Raw genomic sequence first — 15331 nt, 5'->3', positions numbered from 1 at the left:
TGATTTTGTACTGACATACATAATCCTTCTCCTTCAATATATATACATGGGGGTAAAGATATTCACTTTCTTCTTTTCACTTCATCACTCATATGTATAAACAGATTGCAGCTCAGCTCTTCGAATACCATCACTATGCCAACTCAGAAATATATTTTGAAAATTATTAACATGGGCAATTGTTGCGAGTAGTCGCATTGTATGAGCATAAATGAATATAAATCCTATTACGTACAGCAAAAGATGAAGCCATCAATTGGAAAGCACCTTTTGAACTCGTCTTAAACGGAATAAACACGATGAACTCCAAAAGGATGGACGGAGCAAGAAGCTACCAACGCTAAGCCCGCGGGTGTTAGATTTTAGAAGCCAACATCATACTGGCAATGAGTAAACGCAGCTCGAAAGAATGAAAATGAAATGTAAGGATGAAAAATAACATGTCATCCCCACCTTTCAGAAGAAGAAAAGAAAAAACGATTGACCCTGGCGTAATTTCCCTAATAAATCATGAATGAGGTTCGTCACTGCAAAAATATTGAACAAAAAAAAGAAGGGTATCAGAGAACCTGCCGGGGACTTTTCACGATTTCTGGGACCAGATAGTGGTGATCTTCGGTTGAGGAGCCTTCAAAAAGCCAGGTTCGGCTGTTGCGAAGAGAGCGAGCAAGAAGCAGGGAACATGCTTGTCACGCCAGTGAACGATAAGGCCCCTGTGAATAACTCAACAAGAGATTAACACCATATCAGTCCTCAAACACCAAATCGTCCGCTGGAATATACTGTTGTGCTTATTGTTGACATCACATCCGCTCTCTCCTTCCTCGCATCCGGATCCCCTGCCCCTCGCACAAGGTAGGAAGGCCGTTGGGTTCTCAACTTGCATCGTTCAATTGATCTGGTGCTCCGCGTTTTGCCATGTCATTTATTTCTTTTGATCCGTCCTCCGTCACTCCGTTTTAATAGGTTTTTGCTTGACTCTCGCCGCTTCCGACGTGTCCGTTCCTTACCCAATTGGCCAGTTACTTGTCCCGAGGGAAACTGGGCCTGAAGGTTAAATGGGCCAAGAGCACATTTTTAGCACTTGGGCCTTCTCCGGCGAAACATGCACATTGGAAAATAGAAATTTTCCTGAGGGAGCTGGTCTCCAGATTAGTATTTGATTTTGCAACTTGCTTTCAGTTGCTTGATTGTGCTGATGGCAAACTTCTGCAAATTGGTGTTTGATTTTACAATCAGACTAATTCATAGGCTGTAATCAATTTTAGATCAAGACTACAGTACAATGCATGATGAGGTGATATGGAGAACGACAAAAGTACCAAATTCTCGTTCCAATTAATCAACGCAAGACCAGTTTAGTACGCAGTTGCATAACCCCCAAAAAAAAAAAATGGCGTTGGCAACATGAGCCAACAAACTCGGAAAGTCGATTTTCTGATAGAGATAACCCCCCCCGGGGGCCAAAATAAAAAAAACTTCTGCTCTCTCTTCTTCCGCTTGCAGCGCAAAAAGAATGAGTAATGGAGCCAAAATTGTTTCTATAGAAGAGAATAACCTACTTCTACACGTACAATTGATGAAAATCGAAATATCATTAAGAACTGAGCTGGGAACATCAGTTAAAAGAAGGGGAAGCGAGGACAGAAAAATTAACGTATAAAAATTTATACAGAACGCATCATTCCTTTCGCATTCTATCAGATTATACAATTATCAGTACTCATCCAAGTATGTGTATAACATCTCATCCTTCTTTGATTTGCGTTTGCTAAGCAAGGCCTTCAGGAAACGTTTGCCTTTACTGGTGTTCTGTTCCTCGTCTCTGCCTCTGTCTCTGTCTCTGTCTCTGTCTCTTTCAGCAGGTAATCGCATTGAAGCTGATTTGCGAGGCTCGGAAGGGTACTGATACAAACATAAAAAGAAAGGCATCAAACTAAATGCATCTATGATAATGTCATCTAAGTAAGTAAATTAAGGTGGGGGAAAGCCTACTACTCACCCATCTTCTCTCAATAGAAGGAGTAGGAGTGGTTGGTCTGCTTTTGTTTGGAGTGGCTGGTCTACTAGACTTCGGTGTCGTAGGCCTACTTGAAAGAGATCCACTACGGAATAGTGGAAATCTGTGAGGTGAAACCGCCCTCTTCTCTGCAGTGCACGTAAAGATTGATTCAATAGCTCTATATGCGAAAATTGATTAAGAAATAAACGGAAAGGGGAGGAATTAAAATAACAACCACATGCACAATAAGATAATCATATCAGTAGACGAGTATATCACCTGAGTCTCTTTTTGGAAGGGTGGAAGTGCTTGAAAAAGATCCAGGTCTCTGAGTCCGTAAAGAAGGTGAAGGGGAACGCCCTTTCCTGCTTTTTAAAGGTTAAAAATGTATCACGACGCCGTGCAATTCAGTGAAACAGGATTTCCTAAACCAACAAAGCCCTGGAATTAATGTATAGAATGTGTGAATGGTGATTACCTCGGTGCAGATGTAGGGACTTCTCTGATTGTAGCGCGAACAGCTTCATAACACAAAATAAAAGTTCAACTAAAGGTCATTCCCTAAAGGACTGAAATAAAGTCATGGAGGAATATAGATACCACTCTTGAAGTGATGCCAATCTTCATCGTCTAGGGCTAGGTTGCATCCAACATATTTTGATTTTGGGCGGCTAGGACCATGCGCGGTCTCCCCATCTGAAGATTGGAATTGGAATTTAAAGAATGTGATTATTTAACATTACAGGAAACGACTACTAATATATGGCAAAGTAAAATTAAGAGAAAAACAGAGAAACTGTTCTCAAAAGAATTTAGAGGAATAATAGAAGAATATGAGATGTTCTTGCCTGGCAAGATATAGCGCTTGTGATATTTTGGAGTACTGATCACTAGTGACTGCTGGACACGCCCCTGGTGATCCATATACTCATGGCATGTCCTCATTCTCTAACATACCACATTGAGGGAAAACAATGTAAGCAGCCTACATAAATTTTTCTTTATTTAATAATAATAACAACATATCCATGAGGGGCAGCCTTTGAAGCCACAACTGTTGATGCAAACCTATGCTTTGCACCGCACAATCTTTATTTAGCTTTCAAAGCCAAACAAGTGCCAGGAATAATTGAAGCAAGCTTTTGACACAATATTTTACAAGAGAAATTGCTAAAGACCAAGATCGCATGGAATGCCTTGCCAATATAGGATGCTCTATGAGGTAAACAAGTATGGTGATTCCTCAGCTTCAGTTTTTGGGAAGGCGCTTCCCACCCCACTTCGTGCCTATCAATTAGTGTCAAAGTTGGTGCCGGTCGGCAACTCCAAAAAGGGCTACCTACAACTACAAAGAGTTTTGACCGATGACAAAATAGAGTGAAGTATTACAAAGTATATCTGTCAAAATGGCTCTCCAAGGGCAGACAATCGATGGAAACCAACATAGTATGGGATGCCTAATCCTACACTTAGTTGTATGAAATGCTCTGCGGGGTACATAAGCGAATTAATTCTCCCACTTCAATAGCTAACTTCTGCAAGAGAGTCCTTCATCCCACTTAGGCCTCCATGAAAAATACTCAATTTCAAGACAAGCGCACATTCATTTTGGCCATCTATTAGGATTAGCCACCACAAGAGCAACTCACTTTGACAGTAACACTGATACTTTATTTCACCGTCATTATACTTCTACCACAATTTTCCAAAGGGGCATCAACCTACCTAACGTGGTTCATGTATTTTATTCACATCACTTTCTAAAAGGCCAACTTTACTACCATAACTGATGAAACACATATCTTCCCAAAGTCTCCATTATGAAGAAGTAATACTTAGATTTTTATGAACAATAATTCCTAGTAATATGTTGGTCTTCTACAACTGCTTTCAAATATACATATAATAGAATTTATTTTTATTGCGCTGAATGGGAAAAAAATTAAGTAAACCTGTTCGATACAAGATACGCGTAGCTCTGTTCCAGAAACTTCAACAACCTTCTCATCCAACAAATCGTTCACCTTATAGGTTACAGAACCTAAATGGTCCACTGTATTTACAAGAGCTTTGACAGTATAGTCCTTCAATGTTTCTGCCACTCTGATAACATGAGATGCAACAAAAACTATATGTAAGGACGGATATACATTGTACATTAAAACCAGCATGGATACATACCAGCTCCATCAAGTAACTCACATCTGGTTTTGGTCATCATTGGTGTATGAGAGTTCAAAGTACTCAGCTGCCGAGTATAATTGAGTTCTGAGATTTTTCAAATCCTAGAAACATGTATAAAACAACTAAGAATCAGCAAAAAGCTCCTTTTTACTAGAGCGCTTAGTTAAGGATTTGCTGTGGGGGAAAAAAAAAAGGAGAGAAAAAAAAAATCATCAATATATTGAAAGACGTACTATTCATAAGTCATGAACAATGCATCTTGTTTCAAGCTTACATAGGACCCACTCTAGTTTTCCATAAAAAATAAAGTGATAAAGTAAGTGCATTAGACCGTAAAGCTGGCAAAGGTCAGTAGATACCTTCAGACTATCGTCAAAGAGCAAGCTCTGCTGCATGAAAACCTCGTCATAATTGGAAGCCTCGCTAGATAAAGGCTCAGATGACGAAGTTGTGAACTTACCCATCAATGAAGATATTGGAAGCAGATCCACCTTATTCATTAAAATTATGAAGAAAGATTAAATTTTTGAGTAGGGAGGCTAAGAAGGTGTTTTTGAAGGGGGGCGCAGCATCTACAAATGAAGAAACGCCAAGAAAAGTGAGACATAAAGAAAGAGACGGCCTCTTCTCTAACAACTAACAAGATACCAAAAGCTCAGATTATTAAAATCAGCAGCAGATAGCATCATAGCGCCCTGCGACGCTTCTTAAACTATACCAGAAACGAGAGTAACTAAGCACTGGAATTTCTTGACGCTGCAATTATAGAAGAAAAAAGTTCATTTTTGTCCAAATCTTCGCCAACACGCACATCATGATAACAAACTCGCGACAAATAAACCAGCCTGCGACTCAAAACCTCAAAAGCATTTAAAAAAGTGTAAAATTTCAACAATATTATATTCAAAGCAATGAGGAAATCGGGTGAATAGTTGCTGCTGTTTCTAGTTACTAGAGAATCAAGAACTCACTCTCAATTAAGCCAACTTACAACAGTAGGCCTCATTAGCTAAGGTGCTCAATTGATTTACCTTTTTTTGTGAACCTCTCAAAACCAATGCGAATCAGCGATGTTGTTTGAAGGGATCAGATAGAAAGTGGGGCTTCAAGGGAAAATGCAGAAAACTCCTTTTGCTCGGCTTTGGCGCCTTCTTCTTCTATCACTTATGCTCATCTGGGACTGGGACTAGGCTAGCTGAAATCCCCGTCCCATTTGAAACCGGAGCACAATGAACGCGGACGTTCTGGGCAGCCCTTCACTCGAGGAATGGTGGTGTTCGATTATGGCTAAACCAAGGGAAGCGATAAGGTAAGCCTGGATAGTCAATTGCAACGGCAGAGCGATGAAGGAAGAAGAGGATTTTGATTTGAAATTTTTAAATACCTATAGAACAAGACAGTCTGCTGCTTTGGGAAACACGAACTGGTCCCTGTGCAGTCAGGCCCCAGCTCTTATCATTGCATTCTCATGTGCGCTCTTCTTTCTTCCTCCTTAAACCTCTTTTTGAATGCTTTAAACTATTTTTTTTTAATATTTTGGCAATTTTCTTTTATTTCAACGGATAATAAATAGTCTGGAAGCAGACAATAAGCAAGGGGTTAAAAAAGCTAAAAAAAAAAAAAAAAAAGGACCGGAAGTGTGAAAAATACATGTGTATGTGTGGAGAAGAACAAAATCCAAGGAGCATTGAGCAGATCATGGTTCATTCTAACAATTAAAAAAAAAAAACCGTTAACTATACTATCTCTTAGTTTTTGATATCTATATATATTTTTTCTATTAACTAAATCATTTAATTTTGCTTTTTAGAAACATTACTTCTTATAGCTTTGTTCTATTAGTATTTTTAATCTTTAATAAGGATTAATGATGTTCATAGAATAAAATTAAGGATTTAATTAAGAGAAAAAATAAATAAGTACCAAATTAAAAATTGAAAAAAAAAAAGTATTGGTACCCTCAATGATTTTTCTAAGAATAAGTACTTATATGACGTTCATCAACTAAGCTTTTACATAGGAGACGGGATTGAAACTGATGACTCCAGAACCAACTTTTATTGGTTGATTAATTTTTTTATTTGAAGGGTGGATATCCTGATGACAATACTATATTTTTATATATGAGCATTTTGTGTTAAGGGAAACGATGGGAGATGGCGCATAGGTTATTGTAAAAGAGGTTAAGGCAGAGGAGAATAATAGCTTTAGGGGAATTTGATGTTGGAGGAATATTTGAGGATGACAAGTTGCCTTCCCAGACACTGAGGGTCCTACTTTCAGCTTTGCTTGTTGGGCATAAGCAGATTCTGCTCGTTTCTCTTCTCTTTTGCTTTTGATGCTAACAGTGAGTTGATGATTCTGCCTCTGAGCTTCGTACCCCTGGAAGAATTGAAAATGAAACGAGAATGAAACTGTTCGTACCTTCCCTGTTTCTCAATTTTGATTGACAGTAAAATGATTAAACTGAATTTTCATTAATATTAACGTGATACACGCCACATTAATATAGCGGCCTTTTTCCCAAAAAAAAAAAACCAATCCTGCTATGGAGATGGCCTAAATATTATGGACGTATTCATTTTTTCATAGCGTTCTCGTGTTAAGATCATTTTAATCAGTTAAATAACTCCTATATTAGAAATTAAGGGTAATGACATAATTTATAAAAAGAATCTTGTTTTTAAAATGGATGGACGAAGCCAGAGGTGTGCTTTTGAAGGCCTGTGCCGCGAGAAGGAAACAGCGAAACAAGTGGATGTTCATGATGATTCAGTGGCGACCCAGATGGGTATTAAAATTTAAAACTTTGAATGCAGATCGGACAAATAGTCAATTCCACGTTGACAAGTGAGTAGCAGATCTGTCATAGTCAACAAATTAAACTACTCTAGCACACGTTAATAACACCGGCGAAGTGAAGGCAAGCACGATCCCAGTTATCGCGACTTGCATTTAATACAATGCTTTTGTTTAAGCCATACGCACCACATGCTTCTGCTTTTCCCATATAACTCGGGCAAGGATTCGCCCTAGCTAGCTACTCCCAAGTCTCTCTGTAGTGGCCCATCGGAGAAACGACCAAGTCTCTGGCACTTTGGAATTACAATATTTGCAATAGGTGAATATAATGTCGTTAACTTACAATAAAATACTGGCTTGTCCTGTACAAGTGAGAGGGTGGGGAAGGATTCTAATTAGGAGGCTCCTACTTTGTCTGCCCCTCCTGCTTGCGTCTCCACGGGACCACTTGCTTCAAGCTATCACAAATGCTCGCCTGCACTTTCGTAAAATTACATTATTCTTCTCCATAGCTATTAGCTAATCCGCCAAACTAATCATCACTCATCATTATAATAGCAAATAATCTCAAAGCGGCAAGTGCACGTACAGCTCTCCCTACCATAACGTTTCTCTCTGCCCCTCGGAGGAAAAGTGCACAAGTGTGTTATTTACTTCGATATTAAATATGGAACCTCGCGAGATTAGTTTATCAATTTGTTTGATTCCGCGGGCAGCAGCTAATCTGTCTGATACTGGAAAATAATTGTCATACAGCATCCTACAACGCTCCTTATTCGCATCCCTCTATCAATAAATTGCTAAATACGCGCACACCCTTCGCTTTTTCAATAAAAAATTCATAAAAATATTTGAAGGATTCTGTGTTTATCTCTGGTCCGTCTTTGAAAAAAAGTTCGAGACCGACGCCCATAGCGACGAAGGAGAGCACCTGGGTCTTTCCGCGAAACGGAAATGACGCGTCATCTTTACACGGCAGACAGAATAAGTGGAAAAACAAAGCTTAATAGAACATCAAACAGACCGAAGGAAGGAACTCCCATGGGATGGGAAATTATACCCTCCCCGGGGGGGGGGGTGTGGAGACTTACCCAGAGATTTGACCTATACGTGTTCCCCAAAAAGCTCCCTCTTCTCCTAATCCCAGCCCTTGATATCCTTCCTTTGGCGGTGCGGCCATCTGCAGCACGGTTTGGAAAGTCAAAACTGCCTCCCCCAACCTCCTTCTCCTCCTCCTTCTCTCTGTTCCTCTTGAAACTTCTCCACCTGCTCGACCCAAAATTGCCGCTCCAATAATCCTTACTCGCGTTCCTAGAAGATGTCAAGGACATGGTTCGACCCATGAAAGGACCATCCAACACGGTGGTTGGCGACGGCGCGCTCGACACCTTGGCCTCTGAGGACAGCAGCCTGGGAGGCAGGTTCAAGGTTCTGGCGATCTTGGGCTTGGATTCGGCGGGGCGGTGCCTGGGCTTCCCCGGTGCTTCTTCCCATTGAAACGGAACGGAGGCAGCCGCGTGCAGAGGAGGAGTCGGCATTTCCGGAGGCTTGTCTGGCCGGGAAATCAACAAGGAGAGCTTCGGCGGGGTTCCGTCATCTGATCCCATAATCTCCCTATGTCGACCAGCTGGCTAGCAAGAAAGCACTGGTAGATCTTGCATTAAACCATGATCGGATGGCGGAGCGGGTGCGCGCGTTTTATAGAGATAAATTTTAGAGAGAGAAGAGGGGTGAAGAGTGGGTTGGGTGGTGATGAACGTGAAGTGAGAGTGGCACGGCAACGGAATAACGCTCCTGGCGCTTCATCTACACACGAGAAGAACGATGCACTTGTTATTTTCTTGCATGGGGCTGAGAAAACTACCAAAGTGCCCTTTTGGCCGGGCCAAGCAAATGGGCCCCGCCTTGAATATTTCTGATTGGAGGACAGCGACCATCAACGGTCCCTCGCTCCTATGCATGAAAAGTCGTGAAGGATCAACTTGGGTGTCTGGTGGGGGAAAAACCCTTGATTTGCCGAGATAAAACCTGGCGACAAAAGTTTCGACTTTACCCAGACGAAACGGAAGTAAATCCTCCGCCACTAGAAACTGCCAATCATGCGCGTGTGGCTTTGAAATTCCAGGCAAGGCCAAGTCCTTTTCCAATTGATTATGATTAGTTCAAACTCACAATGCAAAAGCTCAACGCACACGTGTTTGGTGGGAAGAGAGGGAAAGAAAATTACGACCCGAAAACCCGCAGGTTTATTAAATACAAACGTAGGATGCCACTAGAAAATGAATGCTGGAGGTTTCAAAATGGGCATGAGCTGCATATATTCATCAGAAAACCGCACTGGGTTACGGTGGTCACGTGCATTGATGGGTGGAGCTCGTGTACGTTTGGGGCTTAGTTTGAGCCATACTTCCTTCTTACTTTCTTCAGCAGGCAGCGGGATCGGTTTCTGATCAAAAAAATTGGGAAGCAATTCGTGGAATGCACACTGAAATGCTCGTTTCAGCGGTAATTACGAGCCCTTTGAAATCCAAAGTATTATGATCCCCACACTCGTGTCTGTTTAATGTTTATGTCCATCTATATAATCGACGAATGTTGACATAAGGGACGTAGCAGCTCAGAAATTGATAGTAGTAGTACGTAGCAGCATACACAAACATAATGATCGACCGACGAAAATGAACTGCCGGATGCATAGAGCCTTGTTTACGTCGTCGGGCGACATTGTATTGTCACTAGCAGGGCAACTAAAATTACAAGAGAACTGCAACGTTCCTAATTTAATTTTTATATTTTCTTTTTCTATCTCTGGGAATATAATTGATTAGTTGGCAGGCAAAAAGGAATATAATTGATTAGTTATATGTGCTCCGCACACATATCTTTCTTATGAATGTTTCTTTTCTTTCCCCACTATCACACAAGATGCCGGCGACCACGGCAACAATACGCAATTTATCATCCAATCCCACGAAGTTGAGAGTTTAAACCGTTGAGTTGAGGCTGCGGGTTAATTAGTAGCTAAAATCCAACACAGCCACCTGTAAATCTTTTTGTTTCTTCCGTTTGGAATAACAGTCATTTGCAAATCTAAGAGAGATATACAGGAGAGATGTGGAACATACACGTGGCACTGCCTTACACTGACTTGTCTCTTTTCGCACCATTTAATTTCTTTTGAGTAAAATAGTTAGCGACATTTTAATGAGTGAGCACAATTTTCAATTTTTCATTCAAATGCCCAATAATAAATGCATACCCTCTCTCATTTCAAGTCAACAAAGCATCGACTCAATGTGCACCTATCGGAGCAGGAGGGGCAGCCCTGAAATTGACATCCACCTAATTATGCGGCTACTCATCTCACAATGCACGCGCCCGCCTGTCCACCCACTACAGCTGTGGGTGAGTAGATTTGAGATACTAACTTCAAAGCTAATTTGTTGATCTGGCTGAATGAATGCTTTTTTTTTTCCCCTTCGAAAAAAGGAACAAAAGAAGCTGAATCTATTGTGCTGCCCCGACTCGACGTATAAAATATTAAAATTTACCAATAATCCAGGTGATAGCACGAGGGAAAATTTGCTTCTTTTTTAAATGTAAAAACATGTACAATGGAGTATCTAATTATTTCTCATATCACTATTATTAATATTTATTATTTTTCAAATGAATTTTTTTTAATTATATATTATACTACCTCCAGTCTTAACTATAAGAGCCAGATAATTAATTTAAAGAGATTAAGAAAAGAAACTAAGTTACTTATTTGTAATAAATGGGTGTTGTCTTTCCTAAAATATCATTACTAATTAAGTGTATTAGTCAAAACTATCATTATTAGAATGACTACATTGAAAAAAATAAATAAATATAAGAGACAAAATAAATTAAGATCTTATATTTAAGATTAAAATAAAAATTAAATAAGATTTTAGGAACGGAGGTAGTATTAGATTTTATTTTTCATCCCAACGAGATAATTTGTAACAGTTGACTTCTGATCAGTTTTCATCTTCTCATCCTCGACAATCGTTGGTCTGGACGAGACAGACACACGTGACTGGACGTGGGAGCTTGACAGTCAACATGCTAAGTGACTGCTTTTCACAGTTTCGGATCCACAAAACCTGGTTTAATACTCTTTTTCGTCCAACATTTTTTCTTTTTTAAATTCTTAAATTTGCTTCATCCAATGGTGACTGTTGCAAAATGAACACTCCACCAAAACAATTTCACACTGTCCCACAGAGAAAATCGTTATATCACACACACACACACACACACAGTATAAACACAAACACATACCTTAGATTGTTATAGTTTATTGATTCTGGAACAGACAGATATGCGGTAAGCAGAGACTTTTATGGTCACTGTCATGTGATTAAAGATTTAAAAACTTACCAATGAAGCGATTCAATGGAACTTTTCTTTTAATTTCTCTAACTTCATGGGAGGATGAACTCTTGCCTTGATGTTTAACTTGGTGAGCCATTAGTTGCTGCATGGAACACATTGTAGAATATAGAAAGAAAAAGCCTTAAAATTACAACTCCAGGGGTATCTGTTTGTGACTTCTCTGTACAAAACTACCATGTTATTAGCCAAAGAAATCCTGGTTAAAAAAAAAAAAAAGCTGAAGAAATCAGTATAGACATATAAATACACGAAGGTCATCATGTGAAGCGCCACAGGAACAAAAAAGGTTCCCACTTTCCCAGTGCTATCTTGTCAACCTCATCATCCCTTGACAAGTTAGTGCCCCCTCAAGATCTCCAACTATTCGAGCTGTCCGAATTTCAAGGCCTCTTTGAACTTCCTGCAGTAGATTTCTAATACTATGGGCAAATCTCTTCGCGTCAATTCCAGAACTTTTCTCCATCTCTTTGGCCACCCCTGCGAACCCAGGAACCATCCTGGATTGAATTTCCACCAATTTCTCTCCTGATGCAACTATGCATCTCTGCAGTTGGAACGTTTCTTCTAGGAATTGCTCCAGTGTTTCTGTTTTACCCTTGGTGGCTGCAGCACTCAAATCCCCACGATTTGCATGTAGGTTATTCTCATGCTGAAACAATGTATAACATCTGAGAATTACCCCAATCAAGGAAGAAAATAAATCACTAAAGATGTTGTGACCTTTAACTGATTGGAAGATGAAGGAGCTGTATGTAGAGTTATGAATGGATTATAACTTGAAACTGACAAAATTACTTAAAAATGATTTTTACCATCAGTTTGCAAAGATTGTCCATCTTCTCTTGGAGGGATTGGTATCTCTGAACTTGTTTATTCAGCACAGAAGTCAATGATAGATAAATCTTCATGTCAATGTTGCTGTCATCATTAATTTCTTTTTCTCCCCCCCTGGCTTGCCGTCCTATCAATCTGTCAACAAGAACAAGTTGTTGCTTTAGCCTCTTGATCTTGTAAAACACTCCAACAGCATAAAGATCCATTTTCCATGGGAAATGGCTTGTCTCATTGGAGCTCTGGCTGGTGGACGCTATGTTTTCGGCAGCATCAAGGTCTACTTCACTCAGATTCCTCTTCTGCACAAGACTGTCCTCCATTTCTGCTGATAGCGCTTCCTTCTCGCAGTATTCCACCATCGAAATTTCCTTCATTTCTTGCTCTTTCTCAACTGATTTTCTCTTGATTTCGGACCAAATGGCATCTTCAGCTCGCTCTGATGACTGTGAAGGCAACAGCAAGTTATGTTTGAAGCAGTCTGGAGACTTCAATTGTAATGCAAGTTTCTCTTTCGGGGAAGTCAATTCCTTGTCTCTCTCCAACAGCGTTGTCTCCAACTTCATCTTATCATGTCTGAGCTGTGCGACATCCTTGATTAATCCTCTCACGTGGGACTGCAGCTTCTTTGTTTCTAATTCCATCCTCAACAATTGCCATTGAAATGCCTCTATTTTCTCAGCTTTATTACTCAGTTCTTCTGCAAAAGCTTCAAGCTCTAATTGATGCCTCTGCTCAATCATAGCTGCATAATTTTGGGCCTCCGCTTTTACCCATTCTTCCAAATGCTTCCCGTTACCGGTAATATCTACAGACAGATAGAAGCTACAGTTATAGATTTTTTTTTTTTAAATACACGAATAATATAGGTTCAAGTAGAAATCTAGAGTAATTTGTTCTCAGTTCTTACCCGATTCCTCATAAGATTTGGGCAGGTAGTGATCAGATAAGTGAGAAAAATGTTTTGGTTCTTTTGAAACGTGTTGCAGCCTTGTTGAACCTAAGCGAACCAACATGCTTCTTAGTGAATGTCTTTTATATCTTCCACCTGTGACTGCCCTCCACTTTTCTGTCTCTCGTTCTGCTTGTTTCCTTCTAGCCTTTGACAATTTAGCCTCTTTTATTAGCATTTGCTTTTCTGCTGCATCCAGCTTAGCTTTCTTTAACATTGCCGACAAAATCCTGCCTTTCCGTTCCAATTCCTTGTGCAATTCTGAAACCTCCATTGATAGTTTCTGGATCATCATTTCTGACTCCTCCTTCTGCTCCAACAACTTTCCGATGAAGGCAGTTTTTTGCTTCCAGAGCCCAGATGAATGCTCCTGAATTTCACGCTTGGCATTTTCTCTCAACTCTTCTGCATTTCTTTCCGCCTCTGTCAACTTCTCCTCGAGCTCCGTCCCCTTCTGCTCCTCTTCTTTCAACACCTTGTCCTTAGACTCTACCAAAACCTCCATTTCCTTCAATTTCTTATTTAATTCAGATGCAGCTTCTTCCTTCTTTTTCTCAAGAATCCTGAGTTCATTCATCAGAGCCCCAATGTGTTGATGTAGCATTTTCCTTTCGCTTAGCCAGTTCTGTTCTTGTGTAGCGAAGATGCTCACAACTTTCTCGTTGGCTTTGGCATCTTCGTGTCTCAGACTTCTCAAGTTTTCAATTTCTCTCTTGGCACTCCTGAGTTCGCAGTCTCCCCCATCCGGACTTTGCTTCTGAACTTTCCACACAAGCAACCCTAAAAGCCGTGCACTTCCTTGAAGCATGATATTACGAATCTCACACCACCTTTCAATTTCAAAGCGAGGTTTTGAGAGAACTTGGAGTGCAAAAAGCGCACATGAAACACCAAAATACAAAGGGTACACGGTATCACCACTCTTGTTGTCAGACCCATTCATGTCAAAACCAGAGATCTCCTTCTCACCCATCACCACAAGATTTGCTTTTTCGGCTCTGAAACACAAAATCGTAATTGAGAAAGACTTTGATTTAATGGATCATAAATGAGAAGCAAGTATCTCTGATACAATAATTGATACTATTTATATTTTACCCGTTCCATCAATGTAAAACAGTAGTAAAAAACGAAGAGTGCAAAGAAAGATGATAACCATCACTGAAGAACTTACAGCAACCTGCAGAATCTCATGGACAGCAGTAGGGAAAAGAAAATGTGGCTTCAACCTGCAGAATCTCATGGACAGCAGTAGGGAAGAGAATATGTGGCTTCAGAAGTATATTTTATTAGAGATGTTAATCCGACATGAAAGACCAAACAGGAAAACCAATGTATGTGATGTGAAAGGTATCGTTTATGAATGGGCATGGGTTGAGCGAAGGCCGAACAATGGATGTTTACACGTGTAAGACTGAACATTCAGTTGAAAGAGCGATATCACGTTAACGGAATATGAGAAAAGCTATGATGTATTTGAGCCCACTTCCCAGTTTTTCAGCGAGAGAGTGACCCATATTAGCCCCACATGTTTCCCTGGACTCTTGTATTTTTCTTCTTTCCCACTTTCCTCAGGGTCAGGGATGAGTGAACCCTTTCTGCCAAAGAGAGAGAACAACGTCGCACAGGCGGCGATTATCATTAGTTTCTTCAGACTTCTAAGCAAACATGGAAACATACTAAATTTGCCAGTAAAATAATTCTCTGGGTTAGGTGGAGGGTAGACATATTAATCCAACCAGTATGACACATGACAATTAATCCTAACATGGGAATTTAGTGGCGGAGGAACACAAAGTCGTACGCAGTGTTCCCACCACGGATCTCGAATTTTTAACAGGGTGTACTGGGTCCATGAAGATTGACTTGTATTCATACCGTGCTTGCTTTTTTCTGGTTAGCTCGGATCCTGATTTGACACGAGATTTCAATGGCCGCACGGGTGATGGGTCCATTTCTTTTCCCCGCACAGAAAGATAGATAGTACATCTCATTATTGAGGACGGATACTATTACGTACATGTTATTATTATATGAAGATATGGAAGACAGGGTCAGTGACAGAAGTGAAGAGGTTAATTTCCAAGTATCCGACAAGCAGGACAGAATGTAATTAAAAACCATATCATATATGGACT

General features: G+C 40.2%; 3 protein-coding genes and 1 long non-coding RNA gene across 9 annotated transcripts; all 4 read right to left on the bottom strand.

Annotated features, from left to right (window-relative positions):
* Positions 1 to 43: 43 nt before the first annotated feature.
* LOC114746721 (uncharacterized) lies at positions 44 to 843 on the bottom strand. The gene is made up of 2 exons (XR_003740302.1): positions 570 to 843; positions 44 to 400 (listed from the first exon to the last, which is right to left on the bottom strand). It is a non-coding gene; the product is annotated as an uncharacterized LOC114746721 (long non-coding RNA).
* Positions 844 to 1576: 733 nt separating this feature from the next.
* Positions 1577 to 6067, bottom strand: LOC114746672 (protein ABIL2). Of its 3 annotated transcripts, none has more exons than XM_028934914.1 (11): positions 5218 to 6067; positions 4905 to 5031; positions 4546 to 4677; positions 4205 to 4287; positions 3955 to 4105; positions 2851 to 2950; positions 2603 to 2698; positions 2481 to 2523; positions 2282 to 2370; positions 2003 to 2148; positions 1577 to 1905 (listed from the first exon to the last, which is right to left on the bottom strand). In XM_028934914.1, exons 3-11 carry the CDS (start codon positions 4648 to 4650, stop codon positions 1717 to 1719), a joined length of 1002 nt encoding a protein of 333 aa, XP_028790747.1. In that variant the 5' UTR covers positions 4651 to 4677; positions 4905 to 5031; positions 5218 to 6067; the 3' UTR covers positions 1577 to 1716. The 3 variants fall into 3 exon arrangements, with proteins under 3 accessions (XP_028790747.1, XP_028790746.1, XP_028790748.1); XM_028934913.1 differs by lacking the exon at positions 4905 to 5031 and having other exon boundaries at positions 5218 to 5473; positions 5571 to 6066; XM_028934915.1 differs by lacking the exon at positions 4905 to 5031 and having other exon boundaries at positions 2282 to 2367; positions 5218 to 6053.
* Positions 6068 to 6153: 86 nt separating this feature from the next.
* Positions 6154 to 9802, bottom strand: LOC114746673 (uncharacterized protein At4g00950). 3 transcript variants are annotated; one of them, XR_003740297.1, is made up of 3 exons: positions 8080 to 9799; positions 7175 to 7463; positions 6494 to 6568 (listed from the first exon to the last, which is right to left on the bottom strand). XR_003740297.1 is itself a non-coding variant. In XM_028934916.1 (2 exons), the coding sequence occupies exons 1-2, from the start codon at positions 8593 to 8595 to the stop codon at positions 6296 to 6298; spliced, it is 789 nt and encodes a 262-aa protein (XP_028790749.1). In that variant the 5' UTR covers positions 8596 to 9802; the 3' UTR covers positions 6154 to 6295. The 3 variants fall into 3 exon arrangements, 2 of the variants coding, with proteins under 2 accessions (XP_028790749.1, XP_028790750.1); XM_028934916.1 differs by lacking the exon at positions 7175 to 7463 and having other exon boundaries at positions 6154 to 6568; positions 8080 to 9802; XM_028934917.1 differs by lacking the exon at positions 6494 to 6568 and having other exon boundaries at positions 6928 to 7463.
* Positions 9803 to 11511: 1709 nt separating this feature from the next.
* LOC114746670 (myosin heavy chain, cardiac muscle isoform-like) lies at positions 11512 to 14405 on the bottom strand. 2 transcript variants are annotated; one of them, XM_028934910.1, is made up of 4 exons: positions 14368 to 14405; positions 13152 to 14191; positions 12223 to 13049; positions 11512 to 12059 (listed from the first exon to the last, which is right to left on the bottom strand). In XM_028934910.1, exons 1-4 carry the CDS (start codon positions 14385 to 14387, stop codon positions 11715 to 11717), a joined length of 2232 nt encoding a protein of 743 aa, XP_028790743.1. In that variant the 5' UTR covers positions 14388 to 14405; the 3' UTR covers positions 11512 to 11714. The 2 variants fall into 2 exon arrangements, with proteins under 2 accessions (XP_028790743.1, XP_028790744.1); XM_028934911.1 differs by having other exon boundaries at positions 11974 to 12078.
* Between the last annotated feature and the right edge of the window lie 926 nt (positions 14406 to 15331).

The sequence above is a fragment of the Neltuma alba genome, unplaced genomic scaffold, assembly GCF_004799145.2.
Source record: "Neltuma alba isolate B1F8T4 unplaced genomic scaffold, ASM479914v2 tig00005084_pilon, whole genome shotgun sequence".
Lineage (NCBI taxonomy): Eukaryota > Viridiplantae > Streptophyta > Magnoliopsida > Fabales > Fabaceae > Neltuma > Neltuma alba.
The sequence above is the reverse complement of the archived record's forward strand: the minus strand, read 5'-3'. Positions and strand labels throughout refer to the sequence as shown.

Coding starts and splice junctions, on each gene's coding strand:
- LOC114746672 (XM_028934914.1), bottom strand. CDS start 4,650: ATGGGTAAGTTCACAACTTCGTCATCTGAGCCTTTATCTAGCGAGGCT. Junction 2,951..3,954: donor GCGTATCTTGTATCGAACAG/GTTTACTTAATT, acceptor GTGGTATGTTAG/AGAATGAGGACATGCCATGA. Junction 2,524..2,602: donor TTGGCATCACTTCAAGAGTG/GTATCTATATTC, acceptor TGTGTTATGAAG/CTGTTCGCGCTACAATCAGA.
- LOC114746673 (XM_028934916.1), bottom strand. CDS start 8,595: ATGGGATCAGATGACGGAACCCCGCCGAAGCTCTCCTTGTTGATTTCC. Junction 6,569..8,079: donor CGTATAGGTCAAATCTCTGG/GTAAGTCTCCAC, acceptor CAATTCTTCCAG/GGGTACGAAGCTCAGAGGCA.
- LOC114746670 (XM_028934910.1), bottom strand. CDS start 14,387: ATGAGATTCTGCAGGTTGCT. Junction 13,050..13,151: donor CAAATCTTATGAGGAATCGG/GTAAGAACTGAG, acceptor ATCTGTCTGTAG/ATATTACCGGTAACGGGAAG. Junction 12,060..12,222: donor ACAATCTTTGCAAACTGATG/GTAAAAATCATT, acceptor ACATTGTTTCAG/CATGAGAATAACCTACATGC.